At 38.1% G+C, this 18,599-nt stretch overlaps 1 protein-coding gene across 1 annotated transcript; it reads right to left on the reverse strand.

Moving 5' to 3' along the window:
- Window positions 1–15,997: 15,997 nt before the first annotated feature.
- LOC128739695 (zinc finger protein 333-like) lies at window positions 15,998–17,191 on the reverse strand. Its single transcript, XM_053835192.1, has one exon. The coding sequence runs from the start codon at window positions 17,189–17,191 to the stop codon at window positions 15,998–16,000; it is 1,194 nt and encodes a 397-aa protein (XP_053691167.1).
- Between the last annotated feature and the right edge of the window lie 1,408 nt (window positions 17,192–18,599).

Here is an 18,599-nt window from a genome sequence, read left to right on the forward strand (position 1 = left end):
TCATATAGCAGCATCCCTCGGTTCTTCGTTAGAGTTAGAGCAAGTCCGTTTTATTCAGAAGTGTTTCATGTTGCACTCATGGAGAGCTAAATGAACCGCAAGGCGTTCGCTTCGGATAGATAGTTTTCATTCAAAGTGGTTTCATCAATGGGCTTTTCATCAATATGACGGCGCAAAGCTTTCAGATTATTGTACAATTTGGAACATTTCGGACAGCCGAACAGCTGCTTCTCAGCACTGACCATGTGGCGGGATCGATTCCGCTTGTCGTTTTACTGGCAGTGGTTCTAACGTTGCCCCGAATGACACATCTCGTTATGGTGGGTAAGGGCTTCCTGCTGTGCAAAAGTCTGACCGCATAGTGCGCAATCGAAAACAGTGCCAGGGGAAATTTCAGCTCTTTTGCGTTTTCTGGGTTTCTGGGTCAGTTTTTTATTTTTGTTTGTACGCGATGGTCCTGGCGTTGGAAAAGCTTGCGACGGGTGACAGTGGACGTTGTCCTGCCCCAATTGCGTTGGTTGCACACCAGAGCGTAGTGCTTGAAAGCTGCGTTGAAAGTTACTTATCAAAGGTGACAGCCACGGAAACAAGCTTTGTAGTTTCTGTTCAATAAGCAGGTCCATGAAGCTTGGTTCAATATCACAACACGTTCTCATTCTCACTAGTTCAAGTTCCATTGCTGTTTCATAGTTGTTATTGAGCAGTTCTCTGTAGAGTTGATTCATTTTATTCGTACTATTTGGATGTGTATCGAAGAAAGTTTCTGTTTGTGTACTGTAATTAAAAATAAATTACAAAATCGTGCATTAATTTAAAGCTAAAATTTTGTAAATATTGGCTACATTCAACCCTTCAGTTATTCTTACTTCACCTATATGCTGAAAATCGTTCCTGAAAATCTTCCATTTTTCCTTTACCGAACTTATTAAGGTATATTTTTAATGCTTGCGAAAATCGTTACGCAAAATGTTATAAAATTTGATATGACTATTATAATTGCATTTCTGCTTTCTATGGACTTTATAATTTTATTAGAGTGGAGATTATAATAATTCGTTTTATCCTAAAGTTACTATTTTTAGTGGTGTTTGGAAGGAACGTTTAAACAGTTCATTTGCAATAAAAAAAATCAATTAGAGTAGCTCCTTTATGGAGCACAACGTGGGTACTAATCCGTTTTTACTGCGGCCATTGTACTTAGCAATCCTAGATTATCGTCTGACAATCCTAGTTATATACTGTTGCTATTTTAATAGATGATTTTGACTACTAGAACCAATATTCCTATTTTACGTACCTTTAAAAAAAATATTACCGAAAACGGAACTAGCATGCACAATAGATCAACTAAACTAATAAACTCAGAACAAAACAAGGAAACACACTAATGACACACTCATACGCGTTTATTTACTTCTACGCAAACAATAGCTGCTGCTTGCCAAGAAATTTCTAGCCCGAAATCGTGTTAAAGCTCGTATACTGACATTGACAAAAGAAACGTAACTCGTTGCGTTAAATGCGTTACATTGAAGTGATGTGCGTGAATAAACCCGAATTCGTTTTTTTTTTTCAATCCAGTTTTAATCCGTGTTTAACAAACAAATTATATAAGTGTGCCCTTGCTCAAAATTTCAATGTTAAAGTTCAAAACGGCCGTTAGTTTTTTTTGGCAAATATTGCAATGAAAAAATTCACAAGCTTGAACATGTTTTGTTAGTCACTCATTTCAGGGCCTAGGAACTAACGTTTATTTGAGGAGATTTAAATGATATATTGTAAAATTGTGGTGAAAGAGGTTCAAAATTTCGTGAAATTTTGTCCACTAAAATAGTTTATAGAAACAATATTTAAAAAAATAGGAGTTGCCAACCAATCATCGCACAATAATAAAAAAATATAAAAATCAGCAAACAGCAATAGTTTCACCTTTCCTGACGTAGAACTGGTACAAAAATCTATACCTATAAAGAAGGATTTCTGTCTGTCTGTCTGTCCGTATAGAATCGAAAACTACTGAACCAATTGGCATGAAAATATGCATGTAGAGGTTTTTTGGGGCCAGGAAAGGTTTTAGTGATGGTTAGAAACCCCTCCCCCCACTAAGATGGGGGGCTCCCATACAAATGAAACACAAATTTCTGCATAACTCGACAACTAATCAAGCAAATAGAACAAAATTTAGCATGTGGGTGTTTTCGGTGACAAGAATTTATTCTATGGTAAATTGAGACCCCTCCCCTCTTTATAAGGGGAGTTATAACTCCTCTCTTCTTTAAAAGGGGGGGCTTCCATACAAATTTCCTCATAACTCGAGAACTAATCAAGCAAATGGAACCAAATTTGGCATGTGAAGGTTTTAGAGGACAAGAATATTTTCTATAGTAAATTAGGACCTCTCCTCACTTTAAGAGGTGGGGGCTCCTGTACCAAAGAAACACAATTTTCCTCATAACTCGAGAAGTAATTAAGCAAATGGAACCAAATTTGGCATGTGCGTGTTTTTGGAGACAAAAATTTTTTCTATGATGAATTGGGACCCCTCCCCGTTTTGGGAGGGGGGGATCCTATACACATGAAATACAAATTTCCTCATAATTCGAGAACTAATCAAACAAATGGAACCATATTTGGCATGTGGGTGTTTTTGGAGACAAAAACTTTTTCTATGATGAATTGGGACCCCTACCCACTTTAGGAGGGGGGGCTCCTATACAAATGAAATTCAAATTTCCTCATAACTCGAGAACCAATCAAGCAAATAGAACCAAATTTGGCATGTGGAGGTTTCTGGAGGCAAAGATATTTTCTATGGTGAGTTAGGACCCCTCCCAACTTTAAGAGGGGGTGCTTCTACACAAATGAAATACAAATTTCCTCATAATTCGAGAACTAATCAAACAAATGGAACCATATTTGGCATGTGGGTGATTTTGGAGGCAACCATTTTTTCTATGATGAATTAGGACCCTTTACCTTTTAAAGAGGGAGGGCTCTCATACAAACGAAATACAAATTTCCTCATAACTCTAGAACTAATCAAGCAAATGGAACCAAATTTGACATGTAAGTGGTTTTGGACGCAAGATTTTTTTCTATGGTGAATTGAGACCTCTCTCTTCTTTAGAAAGCGAGTTATGGCCCATCTCCCCTTTAAGAGGGTGGGCTTCCATACAAATGAAATGCAAATTTCCTCTTATCTCGAGAACTAATCAATCAAATGGAACCAAATTTGGCATGTGGGAGTTTTAGATGGCAGAAATTTTTTCTATGGTGAATTTTTTTTCCATGTGTGGACTCATTACTGCGACCAGTATAGTTGATCTATTGTAATATCGCCCGGGTGTTTGCTGTATGACCCGCACTGCATTTCTTTTTGCTATAATCGCTATTGAGTGAGCGATATGCTTATTTTAAATTGTATGCGTGCTTGCGTGTATTGGGGTTTACGCTTCCTTCAAAGCTTAATCTACTTTACCCACTTATTCCTCGTTGCCAGCACTATCCCATATTATAGCCGTTCCTGGCGAGGACTCATTCGTACCTCTGACCAGTACACTTAACTATAGGAGGGACATTTGCACTGTCAAGAGGCTTTAGAGGGTAAATATAGAATTCAGCACGAAGGAAGGGTAAATGGAGGGGCCTGAGAATAAACCCATGCTAAAGTCACTTGACATCGAATGGCTTGATTCTACTAAGATTCGAACCCACGACCACTCGCTTGTCAAAGCAGACTCGGTAACCTTGCGGCTACGGAGCCCCCCTTCTATGGTGAATTACGACCCCTTCCCCTTTTAAGAGGGGAGCTCCCATACAAATGAAATTCAAATTTCCTTATAACTTGAGAACTAATCAAGCAAATGGAACCAAATTTGGCATGTGGGAGATTTTGGAGTCTTGAATTTATTTTACGATAGTTAGAGACCTCTTACCCCTGTGGTAGGGGGATATGGACTTTCATACAAATAAAACAGAAATTTTTGCGAAACTCAAAAACTAATCAAACTCGAGAAATTCGAGACTCTTCCATAAAACATTAGTCAATACAAGACCACAAAAACTATCTATAGTAACACTAGATCATTCAGGACGAGACGGTCGCGAATGTTGCCGGTGACCCGCCGTCGGAACAGCGCCGCCCACTGGGGGGCTTGCAAAACTCGAGATTGTGACAAAGATCATCCGAGATTCATGATTTATGTACAACACAGGTTAACCTGTGTTGTACATAATTGTGGCATTTGTGGCAATACGAAGTTTGTCGGGTCAGCTAGTTACCCATAAAAATGATCAAAGAAACTGAAATTCCACCATCGTTTGAACATCAGAAACCTTCCCAGGCAATAATTCCAAAACCAGTTGGTTTAATTAGAATTTTGTGAAGGTTTTATAACGGTATTGATCATTACCTCTGGTTTTATCATGGTGGAGGAATGTTTCAACCTATAAATTCGAGCAATCGCAAGATGGCGAAGCTTTTACTATTTAACACAAAAATAGTTGCCAATTAGGTTGGCAACGTCCGACTTTTTTCTGCACTTAGATTTAAAATCAAAATTGAAATTATACTAGAAACTGGACTAAAACTTGGAGGTGAAAGTGGACTTGAAATCTGACTTGGTATATGGTATTAAATTAGACTTGAATTTGAACAAGCACACGAAATTAGACACGAAGTTTTACTTAGAATTAGGATTGATATCTTTCGGCTTACTTTTTCACACCTTTTACCTCTTTTATGTTTCTTTTTTTCCTGTTTTCCAGCTCCGTTTTTCCACTTTTTGTTCCATTTTTTCGTGTTAGAAGCGTTTTATTGAGTTTTGCTCTCACTTCTTCTTTTTCATTCCATCTTTCCTGTTTTTTATGGTTTTATCTTTTTCCTGTCTCCTGTTTCCAGTTTCATTGTTCCATTTTTCTTCGTTTCCCGTTCCAGTTTTTCTTATTTTCAGTCTTGCCTTTTCTCTTGTTTTTAACTCTTTTTTGCCATTTTTTCGCGTTTTCCGTTTACGCAATAAGAGAAAGAAAGGAACAAACGAAAACGAAGTACAAGATGGAAAAGCTAAGTGTTAATAAAGAAAAAACACGTAAACCGGGACCGAAATAAAAGCAAAAGACGAAACGGAACAGAAAATAACAAAAAATGCAACAGGACAAGAGAAAAAACGGATCAGGAAAGAGAAAATCAAAGAGAAATCAGGACTGAAACGGGCAAAACATGGGACAGGAAAGGAGGTTGAGGAAAACAAAAGGAAAAAGAAGAGGGGAAAAGGCACGAGTGAAAGAAGGATAAAAGAGAAACAAGTGACAGAAATGGTAGGAAAATGGAACAGAAAACTTGAGGGGAACTAAAACGAAAAAGGAGAATAGCGAGAGAGAAAAAAGAAAACGTGTAAACAGGCGAAAGTGGTAAAATGGGATGTAAAAGGAGACAAAAAAGACACAAAAGAGGGAAAATGGGTCTTCTGTCCCATAGGTAGAAGAACAGGAAAAGACGGACCAAAGAAAAAGGAGAAACGGAAAAAACAGGATAAGCGTGACAGAAAAGAAGGAAACTCCAACTAACAATTCTGAAGCAGCTTGGTTTTATTTGAATTTTGTGAAGATTTTATAGCGGTATTAATCATTACATCTGGTTTTATCGCCAAACAACAATTCATCAAAGCAAACTGTGAGTTGCAGAAAGAAAGTTATTTTTAATCGGTTTTCATGTCAAAATGCAACTAGAATGATTTTGCCAGAAACTCAGATTGACTAGTTGAATAGACCAATCTCGTGTTTTAGTCTTGACCTTGAAATGGGGTCAGGCATATAAATTAATTTTTTTTTAAACGGTAGTTCATTTACAATTGACAAAGGGAAGAAAGCAATGAAATTTTTAGAGAGAAGGAGAAAGAACGGAAAGGTGAGAGGGGGGGGGGGGGGAATTAGTAGCTACGCTTAACAAGTAATCGTTGTGAGTCCTACATTTTGTCCAATGCTGCAAGGTGCATGGGTCGAACCAAGCTATAATCTGAGATTATAAACGGATTCGAACCCACAACACCCGCCCGGTTTTACTTGAATTTTATGTGGGTTTTATTGCGATATTAATCATTACCTCTGGTTTTATTATGGTGTTGGTTTTATTATTGGTGTTCCAAGAAAATATGAATAAAAGTACACTTGTAGCTAGCTATAAAACCATAATAAAACTCTATTTTGATTAAAGCAGAGGAGCGTTTGGTGCGAAAAATGTTAGACTGAATACAGGGCAAGTTTTCGATCTGCGGCTAATAATATATTGGGTTTTAGTTCGTGGCAGTGGGACTCCAAACCACAATTTCTCGATTAGTACTCGAGTGCTTTACGCATTTAAACTATACCACACCCATGCATTAGTTAGTCTCAGATCTAGTGTTGTCCTACCAGTCCAAGCATTCCTTCTTTCGCATTCCATCTGTTGAAATTACCAAACGGTGATCCTTGAATAACAAACCTTCCTCATAATGCAAACAGTCACGATATTTAGAGTAGGGCGGGGCACAAGTGCGATGTTTGAAGTTGTCATCAATTTTCGTGAGATATAAAGAAGGACAACAACATAATATATTTTATAGTGATGCAGTAACTCAATGTCTTCACATTCAACTATAAATCATCTGCGGTAATAGTGTTTTGCAAAATAAATTCTTGTTTCTTCTGATCAAGTGCTGATTCGCACTTTTACCCCACTAACGGGACAAAAGTTCGAATACCGCGGAGCAAAAGTTCGAAGCTAGAATCCATGAAATTAGCCCAGCAGTAGTTATCAAAACCATATTATCTTCAATCTGCGTTATGTTTCAGTAAAGAATACTCTCAATTTGCACCTTTCCTATTTTGCGTTGGTGTATTGCAGCCTCCGTTAGATCGAAACTTTTCAAAACGTTTGTTTTTTGTTTCATCAGTGGAAACACATTGTTTTTCTTCGGTCGGCTTCTGTAGAGCACACAGTTTTCTGCAGATCGTTTATTTCTAGTATCTGTAATATAGTGCCTAAAGCTGTATATAATTAGCTGTACATTTTTGCCTCGTTCATGAATCGTACTTTAGCCCCGTCCGTGAATCGAACTTTTACCCCGCTAGGTGCTTGACGGGGTTAGATTAAATTACGGAAAAGCAAAATATATTTTGTAAATTATTTTCACCGTATTTTCAAAACAGATATGTGAGTGATGTAAAACGCTGCTACAAATTTTCAACAAGTAACATCTTCCTGTTGATATCGTATTTGCCATATAACAAAAAATTACATCAAAACCGCCCTAAAATAACATTTGCACGTAACTCAGCAACTATGCTTCGTAAGCAACTAAAGTTTACGTTAGATTCAAGCTGTCAAAGTAGTTACCCATCCATGCCAATGTAGAAAATTTACTCGGAATCTGCACCGATAAATCACTGAATCGCACTTTTACCCCTCCTTACTCTATATGATTTTATTTTTTTTCCTTGTGATCGACTTTTTACCAAATGATGAAAAAAAAAACAGTTTTTCAAACTAAGTAATAAATATAAAAATATGGCAACACTATAGCGTTCTCTACCTCAGCAATGGCACCACCGCCTGCACTGATTGGCTAATGCAACGACGTCGATCGGCTTCGGCCAGCAAATGCAAACGCGATGTGGTAACGTAAATAGATGCGACAGAAGAAAAATGGCGTAATTGTCGGCATCTCTGTGTCGGTTGCCTAGGCGCTTTGTTCTGATTGATGCTTTGATGCGATGGGGGCGTGGTTACGATGTAGTCGATGAAATGAAAGGGCGGATGGAGGCATTTAAACGTTCAGACAATTCTAAATAAGGGTCATTCCATTTCCAAGCGAAGTGTCCGAAGTTTTCTAGTTTTATTTATCAACTGAAATGGAAGGCGCAGTGTTAATACAAATGTATTTGCGAAATTTCAAAGCAATTGGTTTTACCAATAGGATTTGGTTTAAAATAATTGATGAAATTTATGCAAGAAAATTTTGCTGCTAGAATGGAATTACAGAAAATTATGCGTAGTTTAATATTATTCAATACCTATAAACTAGACTTTTAACAAGCTATGTACATGTATATGCTAAGGATTAATATTTCCTCTAACATCTTAAAAGAAAATTTTTGCTCCGCATTTTTTTCATTTGGTGTGTTTGGGGTGCATGGGTTAATGATAGGAGGTCCCAAAAATCGACGTTTTGCCAAACATATTTTTATTCACAACTTTTAACCGATTGAATCGATTTTCATGCTTTTAATACCAAATAAAAGGTATTATTCTATATATTTATTATCTGTCAATAACAGCGATAAGAACCAACTAACATAGCGTTGAATTATGTTCCGAAGGCGTGTCGATTTGTGTTTCAAATAATAATAGTGTATAACAAATGTTCCTTTCACCGCTAGATTGATTAAATGGAGTTTGTTATATCGGCTTCTTCAAAACGGATAATAAGAATCTGTTAGCAAAGTTGTAAATTCCAACGCCACGTGATTACTTCTTCTATTTTAACATAAACCTCATGATATTAACATGCACGATAGTGGGCTTGTCTTTTGGAATTTGTTTTTCCTATTTACTGTGTTACTTTCCTAGTTTTCCTAGTAGGTAAACTATGAAAGTAAAATGGAAAAAATAGGTAGCGGTTATTACAAAATCTACGTACCCAAAGCCAGGTGCCTAATTCTAAGTGTACCTAGTTAAATTAGGTTTCCTAAGAACGGCCCAGTCAGTAATCAGTTGGTTACAGTCACTGCAATACGAGCAATACGAACCCTGGTTCCAATAGAATGGAAAATTGCGATTTAGGGTTGGATGAAGATATTTTTAAAATGGACATGAAAAAATGGATGAAAGCACCTTTAATGCTTTGGTGCATGAACTGAAAACTAATTCAAACGAATTCTTCCAAGAGCTATCATCGACTACATATGATTCGGAAACTCCCGAACAACATGATCTCCACCACACCGATAATTATTCACCAGAGCAGTCATCTATCCAGCCTAAGCCAGAAGTGCTTTCCTCTACGAAGCTATGTATCGCACAGTCTCCGAAGCCAGCAGTATTAGCAAATATTGTAAAGTGTTTCGAAAGTATCACTAATGGAGAAACTAAAAACTTTCTAACCCTCACGACAGTATCTAACTCATCGCACAAAACTATCATTCCGGTGGTTAAGAAATAAAATAACTTGAAAATTAAATAGAAAAAAACTTTTCCAAATCAAATTCTACTATTTTTATTTATTCGCGACAGAGAAGTATTTCGCTTACGACTTGCAGGCTTCATCTATGTTTGTTTTCGAACTAATTTGGAAAGGTTTTCTTTTAAATAATTTAATTTTTATTTAAAGGTTTGTATTCTACTAAGACGCTCCAAAAAACTTTAGTTAAAATAACTTGTTGTACAGTCAGTCCACAATCATGGGTCACACACAATTATGGGTCATTTTAGGTTTTCTGCTTATTATTTCGTGAATATTATACGAAGTGATTGCTAAAATTGTTACTCATGTGTAGCACTAATAATTTGATCAATAATTGGGTGATATTAAACGCTAATCAGCAACTAGATCTAAAATGACACACAATTGTGTGTGACCCATGATTGTGGACTGACTGTATTAATATATTCGGACACCTCAACGAGAATTGAATCAAAGCTTGGTCACTTTTGAACCGTTTTCCGAGAATGTAAGACCTTCTTATATTAAGTCCAAAAAATTTAGGAAGAAAGAATAAATAATCATTTTTCTGTACATTTTTTGTTTTAGTAAAGTACGATAGTGAATAAGTTTGCAAGTGACAAATGAACAAAAGTGTAATACTAAATTAAATCCCATAAAGTATTATAAAAACTACAAGGTATACAGCCCTAAGGGTTGTACGAAAGGGTGACGTAGGACTGTGTCATATAATACTCATTATATTGATAACATGTTTTAATCGATGAAGTATAACTATGTCTGATCATTAAATCCTGTTAAGGATATCCTTGGTTCAGTTACTACACCAGCCACTTGTTCACGAATACGTTTACGGTGGTCACGTAAATATAACGCCTGCAACCATTTAGACATAGCGAATTCTTTAACAAATCACTACTGTATTTCACAAAGATTGAAATAGCAATGAATGGCCAGCCCACAGATCATTGTAATAAATATGTTATTAGTAGTTTGATATTTGAACCAACTTCCTTCAAATAGTTTCTGGCCGTTGGTTACAAATAATAATCAAAACCATTTTGCACATTTGAGATAAATTCTGATTATGCTTCATTTAATTAGTTTGCGGCCCTTAAAAGGGCCATTGGTTACAAGTAACATCAACCTCTTCAGTGCAGTCAACAATCGGTGTTGCCACCAATAACCGGTCTTGCCGCTAAATGCCGTTGGTTTCGCCACCAATAGCTGTCGATGGTAAATGCTGACCGTCCGTCAGTGCGATTGTGCGATGAATGAGCAGACGGCGAACCAAGAGTACCATTTTATAGTCACTGGCACTGCCGCTGCTGCTTGTAAGCTAGTGAGGTGGTGGGGGAAACCAGATCAATTGCTGCTGCTGCTCGAATGATTATCCGACGCTGAATGAGCAAGCATTTTCCATGGAACGTTGAAACGTTAACCATTTAGAAAAGTGAAGAAAATTCTTTTCATTCTTCAATTACTCTAGTTCTTATAAGAACTGTTTAAGACCACAACGGCCTACTGCTGAATTTGCTGCTGCCCGTCAGTCGATTTGCTTCCATTTGCTGTTGGTTTGCGAAAATAACCGCCAAAATGTCATTGGGTGCCTCGAATTGTCATCGAAAATGACATTAGATGCCGCAAAGGTCCTTGGATTTGCCTGCAATAGCCGCCAAAAATGCTATCGTTACCTCCCGATTGCTAGCGTTGTAGGCTCCGATCGCTGGTGTTTGCCGCCAAATGCCGTTGCTTTCGCCACCAATAGCTGTCGATGGTAAATGCTGACCGTCCGTCAGTGCGATTGTGCGATGAATGAACAGACGGCGAACCAAGAGTACCATTTTATAGTCACTGGCACTGCCGCTGCTGCTTGTAAGCTAGTGTAGGTGGTGGGGGAAACCATATCGGCTGCTGCTGCTTAAATGATTGTCCGACACTGATTGAGCAAGCTATCGAACAATTTCGCATGTCTGCGATGGGGATAATGCAAAATGTAATGTTAAGTGCATCGTGTGGGATTCACGTTGGCCATTGCCCTCTGATTCCGCTTGTCTTTGGGACCGGTGTTGCCGTCAATAGCCATCGATGTTGCCGATTGGATTGGAAAAGGGGTGTGGTCTCACAAAGTGGTCTCAAGGTTATCATTTGGATCCAAATCCTTTGGTGTATCTAATTGTCGTCCGTGCCTGTGAAGCTAGGCGATAACAAGGGAAATGTATGGAAAAATTCGACCTTGAATCTTTACACACATTTTCACTATTTAGCGTATAAAAAATTATTATTAGTATGTTACTATAAAATTGCTGGACATTTTATCTATCCAACGACATATTAACTGTTATGTTTCGTTCAGTAGTATAGTAGCTATTAGCGTTTGAAATATTTCATTCAAACGTTACACTTCTATTTCTCGTTTTTACAAAGTGCTACCCAGTCCCAGTATAGTAAACAAAGACGTGATCCTACGTCAAAAAACCTGTTTCATAGGGAATAAGTACGGAAAAAATTAAATCCATTACTTTTCTTGTCAAATGATTGTTCTCTCATAATCTCACGTTGCAAAAGTAGTCCTGGAAGTTCGTTTCGAAACACTTCGTACTTCCCAAGCGATTTTACTTACAACGTCAATACTATCTGAGTGACCGGATATGCTGCCTCCGCACCTTCAACTTCGAAATCCGTAATAATTATCTCCTCATCGTTTGAAAGCGCAGGCTGAATACCCCTTAATCACCAGCATATCTCGATTTCACCTTATTTTCCGGCGAAGCTTTTGAAATTCCAATTTTTCTACGGTTCCACGGATCGAGGCTTCTTCTCGTACCGCGGTTTCTGCTTGGTTCTGCTTTACGCATTATATAAGAAAAAAATTGAGCAGCTAGGGTGACGGAACTACCTCGTCATACATAATCACGCATTGCAATTTATTGCGAGTTTTTAAAGGAATTATATTCATAAGTTCATAAGTACAAGGTACTCTCCCAGATCCTGTTACGCCGGCTGTCACCGATAGCACAAGGTTTCGTATGGAATTATCAGGCGGGTTTCATGGGGGCTCGCGCAACTACGGACCAAATTTTTACTAACCGACTATTTTCGTCGCACTGTCGTCCGGCATCCTTACGACGTGTCCGACCCACCGTAGCCTGCTAATTTTCGCTGGATGTACGATGAGAGTCGCCCCAAGCAGTGCCTGTAGCTCGTGATACATACGCCTCCGCCACTGTCCGCTTTCAGTTTGTACTCCGCCAAATATCGTCCGCAGCACTTTCCGCTCGAACACGGCAAGGGCGCGTATGTCCTCCGTAAGCAGCGTCACGGCTTCAAGTCCATAAAGAACTACTGGTCTAATAAGGGTTTTGTACATTGTTAGCTTCGTGCGGTGGCGTATGCTTCCTAATCGTAGCGTTTTACGAAGGGCAAAGTAGGCCCGGTTTCCCGCTTGGATGCGCCGCTGGATCTCCTTACTAGTATTGTTGTCCGCGGTCACTAGCGATCCCAAATACACGAACTCCCCTACCACTTCTAGTTCGTCGTCGTCAACGGTTACCGTCTGTGGGACTGTTAGGCCCCTTGGTGAACGAAGGGTTCACTATTTCGAGGTAGCCAAAGTGTAATTCTTGTTTATAACCATTTTCAACCAATTAAGCGCAAAAGTTCCTGTTTCTGCGAGAATTACTCATGTATCTTTGTCTTTTTTTGACAGCTTGAGAAAAAAATTCCACAATTTTAGAAGTCACTCGTAAGAATTGCGGTATATTGATATACAAATAATGCCTACCAACTACTCTTAAAATCTCTTGAAACTCCCCAAAACCTGAACTAAAGGAGTGGCAACAAACCTTTCATATAGAATGCAGTTCCCCCACAATTATGGACCATTTAAGCAGAAGTATAAATTAAAAACAATTCTAGCGCATACTATTGTTTAAAAGCAGTTTATGAATGTATTTGGTTACAGAACTATGTAATCTTTTAGTTATTTCAGTTATTAAACCCACTTAGTGCAAGTTTTCTACAGAAATTATGCTTTTATTATGACTTATCAAACATCAAATACGTATTTAATGTCCCGCGAGTAAAACGATGCTGATGCAGTCACTGATCCTGCGCCGAAAATATCACGTGCTCCAGTAGTATGCTAGCACGATCGTTGAAACTGAAGTCCCGTAAGTAAAGCGTTGTCTGTGCCAGGGCAAATCCTGGCCACGGCACCGGACAATTGACCGAGCAAATTCGACAGTTGACGGAGGAAGAGGCACAATCTGTGTATATAAAAATCACCCAAAAACCAGATACGTCGCTACATTAATAAGGGTGGTTGTGCAGACTTCTTTTGTCCAGCGCCTCTATGGTTCAAAGGTACACGAGTACCAGCGAGCCACACACCCTGGCAGGTGTTGCGGGTTCAAATCCGGTTATAATCTCTGATTATAGCTTGGTTTGACCCGTGCACCTTCCAGGACAAAAGATAGGAGTCGCAACGACAACTTGTTAAGCGTAGCTACCTATTTTTACTAAAAGCCCTCCGTGTAAAAGGTCCTCATCCCCAATTCGCCATTCATAATTTAATCATTCAGTTCATCAAATTATCATCCTGAAAGAACTAAAATTTTGGATATCCTTCAAGTTTTCTCTGAGATTCACCAGTTTATAGCAACGCATACGTTGGGGCCCTCTATTCCTGGTGCCGGTGGGGCTCTTACAGTCGTCCGGAATTCTTGCGACGTGGCCGGCCCACTGTAGTCTCCTAACTTTCGCCAGGTGTACGATGGGAATCTCTCCACTCGTGATTCATACGCCTCGGCCACTCGACGCTTTCCGTTGGTACTCCGCCAAAAATAATCCGCAATACCTTTCGTTCAAATACACGTATGCCTTCCGTAAGCATAGATCCCAAATATACGAACTCATAACATAAGAGTGCTTCATAAGATGGTAATGGAAATACTGTCCAGTTAAGTTTTCGAAACGCGTATAGTAGAAATTGTTTCTGAACAGATTCAATGCGTCCTTCGTGTAACATACTGTGTGTGTGGGTGCCATACAATATGGTAATATTCCAGAATAGGTCTTACGTATGTAATGTATAATAGTTTTATTGTGTACGGATCTTTGAAATTGTGACTGAAGCGTTTGATAAAGCCCAGCATTCTATTTGCTCTGTTAATAATGGTATTGTTATGTTCTGTGAATGTTAGTTTTGAGTCTAAGATTATTCCTAGATCCCTTACAATTTTACATTTTGGTACAATACTGTTTCCTAAATATATGTCAATAGAGGGAGTATGAATTGAGCGTAGTAACGGGCCCCCGATACTGTCACCGCAAGCCTAAACCAAAATTTTACTTTTATATATATTTATTTACTAGGTTGAAAAGTACTCAATTTTAGAACCGATACAAAATTTATATTTGGTCTCGTCAAAACTATGATTGCAGAAAATATTGATTGCATTATACCGGGCAGACGTTTGCTGTCTAATTCGCTACCACTCGTTGGACCACATCCTTCGCTTTAGTAAACTGGACAAATTCCTGGATTAGTTATTTACTTGAAATCGAACCAATACAATACAAAATCTCTGGATATTGCAGATTTCGACGACATTTTTGCGACCCACTTAAAAAAATAGACTTTTGAAATACGTTAAATGAAATACTTTAAAGAAAATATCTAAAGCTACTTCTACTAAATTCTTAAAGTTAGAACCTTATTTACTTACTTATGTTAGTTTATATTGAGTTATTTCAGGTCACGTTCGTAAATCAACTTAACAACAAAATCATGGAACAACACGTTCCACATAAACCACATTGATTCACTCTGTCTTCAAAGTTTGAATATGTCCTTGATTAAACATCAGACTGATTAAGAAAACACGCTACATCACCTCTATGTGATTCAGATATGCGTTTTTGCACTACTTCGACAACTTCTGATAATCAATTATAACTTGATTAAATCGTAGGCTATCTTTATTATCACGCTCCAAATCACATGTTTAGAATGCTCTATTAATCTCATACGGTTGAGGCTTATTTCAATTATTGTTTAAAACCAAATTATTTTGTTCAACCACAGGGCTTGTTGGAATCAGTATCGCATTATGTTGCAACCCATCAAATTGCCAATTTCACCCACCCACTCACTGCTGAAATCATTGTTATCTTTACTACACGTGCCTAGAACAAAATTATTTAACGACTTGCTTGTTTCCATTTCAGGTGTGAAATTTATATTTACTCATAGAATTTTTTTATTTAGGTACTTCTCTTGGTAAAATCTGGGCTCACAAAGTATCGTAGATCAAACTGTAACTGATTACACCGCATGGTCAGAATTCTGGTCTGTTGGTACCAAGAGAAATCTGTTTTCCGGGTGGAAACAACAACAACAAATCTGTTTTGAATCTATGCTCATCTCCTCAATTGAAAAAAAAAAAAAATATATGTAAATTAATATCGATTTATTATTGAATTAAATTTAAAAAAATAATTAAATTAAATTATCAATTTAATAACTATTAACAATACAAATTATTTGTAATTTATTATCACTAATATGACGAAAACCTGTCAGCTACATTGCTTTTACTCAGGACAAGGAACATTTGGTGAATGACTCTCTGGGTTAAAACCACTCTAATAAAAAAATATAACATTTTAACTATCACTCAAGTATCACTTTTTGCTCGAAGGATACCGCGTAACAGTTTGCTATGGCTAATAACAAATGGAGCGCAATTTTTGAAAGATTGCACCGCCCAACTTATCTTAAAATCTACCATAAAAATCTACTGCGCTGCACCTTTTTTGGGTACTTTTGGTGGAACTTTACCGTTTCTGTGTACCGTTAGCCTGTGCTTAAGGATGTGATCTTTACGGGCTGATCCATAGCCACATAGATCACATATGAACTCATATGAACCCTCATGACTCTGTTTGTGACGTTGTAAATCTTTCCGGTGGACGTATCTACGAGTGCAGTGGGGATAGTCGCATGCAAATTTTTGTTTAGCTGCGGTGTGATTTAGTTTGTGCACCGTTAGCTGCGTCTGAGTGCCAAAACGTTTGCCGCATTTAGTGCATTCGAACGGAAGTTCGGAATGCTGAGAGTTGTTGTGCTGCCGCCAACTGCCTACACGGCCGAATTTCTGATCACACTCCTTACAATAGAAGATCGTATCATAATCAATTTTTGCATTGTTTCGCTTTCTTCTTTTCGTAGAGGAGCATCCTGCTAATTGGGTACTGTTGTTAGCTGCAAACACAGGCTGGGCTGTAATCGCTTCTTCCTGAGGTGAAACAAGTTTCACGGACGCCAACACGGACTCCAAAACTTGAGCCTCTGTAGTCACTACTGGCTGTTCGTTTGGTTGAGAAATAATATTATATCCTGAGTAGCTAGACTCGGCTGGCTGGAAATAAGAGCCACTTGACGATGATGTTAATTGCTGTACTGCAGCACAATTATTATTAAGATCACCATTATCGGGGAACACCGGAGCCACGCTGGTAGATATTGTTACTGCTTCTGTATCCTGTATTATTGTATTATCTTCTAAACTTGGAAAACTGCTTGGAAAATTAGAAGTATCCTGGAGTAACCAGGATTTTATAGATTCCAAGTTTATAGACTCAATTTCAGACGGCACAGACTCGAAATTACAATTCAATAACTCATCCAAAGTTGGCGAACTTGCAGTCGACGATCCAGTATCCTGGAGTAACCAGGATTTTATAGATTCCAATTTTGTAGACTCAATTTCAGACGGCACAGACTCGAAATTACAATTCAATAACTCATCCAAAGTTGGCGAACTTGCAGTCGACGATCCAGTATCCTGGAGTAACCAGGATTTTATAGATTCCAATTTTGTAGACTCAATTTCAGACGGCACAGACTCGAAATTACAATTCAATAACTCATCCAAAGTTGGCGAACTTGCAGTCGATGATCCAAATTCAAATTCTTGTCCTACATCCATATTTAAGGATTTACACAAATTAAATTGATTGTACTGAAACACTCGGAACTGGGCGGCTTATTCGTAATTCGTAAGACAGTAATCACGGCTAGGCGGTGCTTGCTAGATATAGTCAGTAGGGTCGTTACACTGGCCCCGTAATTTTCCTGTACTCTAACAATGTCTAATCCAATGTCTAATGACGGTTTAAGCCCACGGCTTTGCTTTGAAGACAGTAATCAAATCAAGACTAAATTCTCAAGTTCTTAGCAAACCTTTTTATAATGAAAATTTTTAACCTACCTGACTGGCTATGCACAACTACAGCTATGATTTTACTACTACTTAAAAAGATCAAATCATAAGCGGAGTCAAAAAGGAATAGAAAATAAATTACCATGACGACAGGTAACCACTTTTCGAAAAAATAAGAGACAAAAAACCCAAAATTCTGCCTGCCAATAGAAAACTCGAAAATGTCGGTAAACTTTGCCTACCTGATGTAGGGGTTACCGAGGGTGCGTTGTTGGTGCGAAAGAGAATGATGGTGTTTGAAACATCTTGATTTTTGATATTGATTCCAAAAAATAATTTTCTGATCATATGTGTGTGTAAAAATCCTATCTGCATGATACATTACCCCAAGTGAGTTTCTCTCGTACATTTTCTCTCTTTCGTGCGCTGCTTAGGCCTTAATCCTTTTCAAATAACTCAAAACAAACAAACCAACGAAAGAGAGAATAACACCTCCTTCTTTTTTTTGCTTTACATGAACATAAACAGGGAGACAGCACCCGGCAATTCCACTTGGAAGACTCCAATTTCACTTGGGCAATTCCGCTTTGAAGAAACTTGAAATAGTTCAAAGGTCAAAATGGAAGCGCCGCAAAACTTGATCGGAAGCGCTGTTTTGGACGCCAAACGGAGTTCTCGAAAACAGAACGTTTGCCCTCTAATTCTGCGCACCCCACATTTCAGTCAAAACTTTAAAATTCCTGCAAATTTTTATCTTAATCGACACATCTAGGAAAACTCATGTACATAGAGCCATTCATTTGAGAACGCTACGGTTTTTAAGGGAAACATGCGGTGCGCAGAATTAGGAACCATGCGCAGAATTAGGTGCAATTCCGGTAAATTAAACAAACGTAGACCAGTGGAAACATGACAATTACTAGGCATATTAAAAGCTTGCTGATGCGCTACAAAACACAACCTAAAATCAAATAAATCTGAAAATGATATTTTTAATCAAATAAAGCTACTGCTGTGCTGAGCACTAGTAGTGAGACAAAGCTACTCTACTTTTCATCGTTTCTTGGATGGATTTAATAAATACTCCAAAAGTTCTTGTGCTGTTTTGACTCAAACACACGTGAGCTTTGAATTCACTAAAAAGCGACTATTTAAGCATTTTTTTGAAATCACG

Source organism: Sabethes cyaneus, chromosome 3 (genome assembly GCF_943734655.1).
Source record: "Sabethes cyaneus chromosome 3, idSabCyanKW18_F2, whole genome shotgun sequence".
In the NCBI taxonomy this organism is placed as follows: domain Eukaryota; kingdom Metazoa; phylum Arthropoda; class Insecta; order Diptera; family Culicidae; genus Sabethes; species Sabethes cyaneus.

Coding starts and splice junctions, on each gene's coding strand:
- LOC128739695 (XM_053835192.1), bottom strand. CDS start 17,191: ATGGATGTAGGACAAGAATTTGAATTTGGATCATCGACTGCAAGTTCG.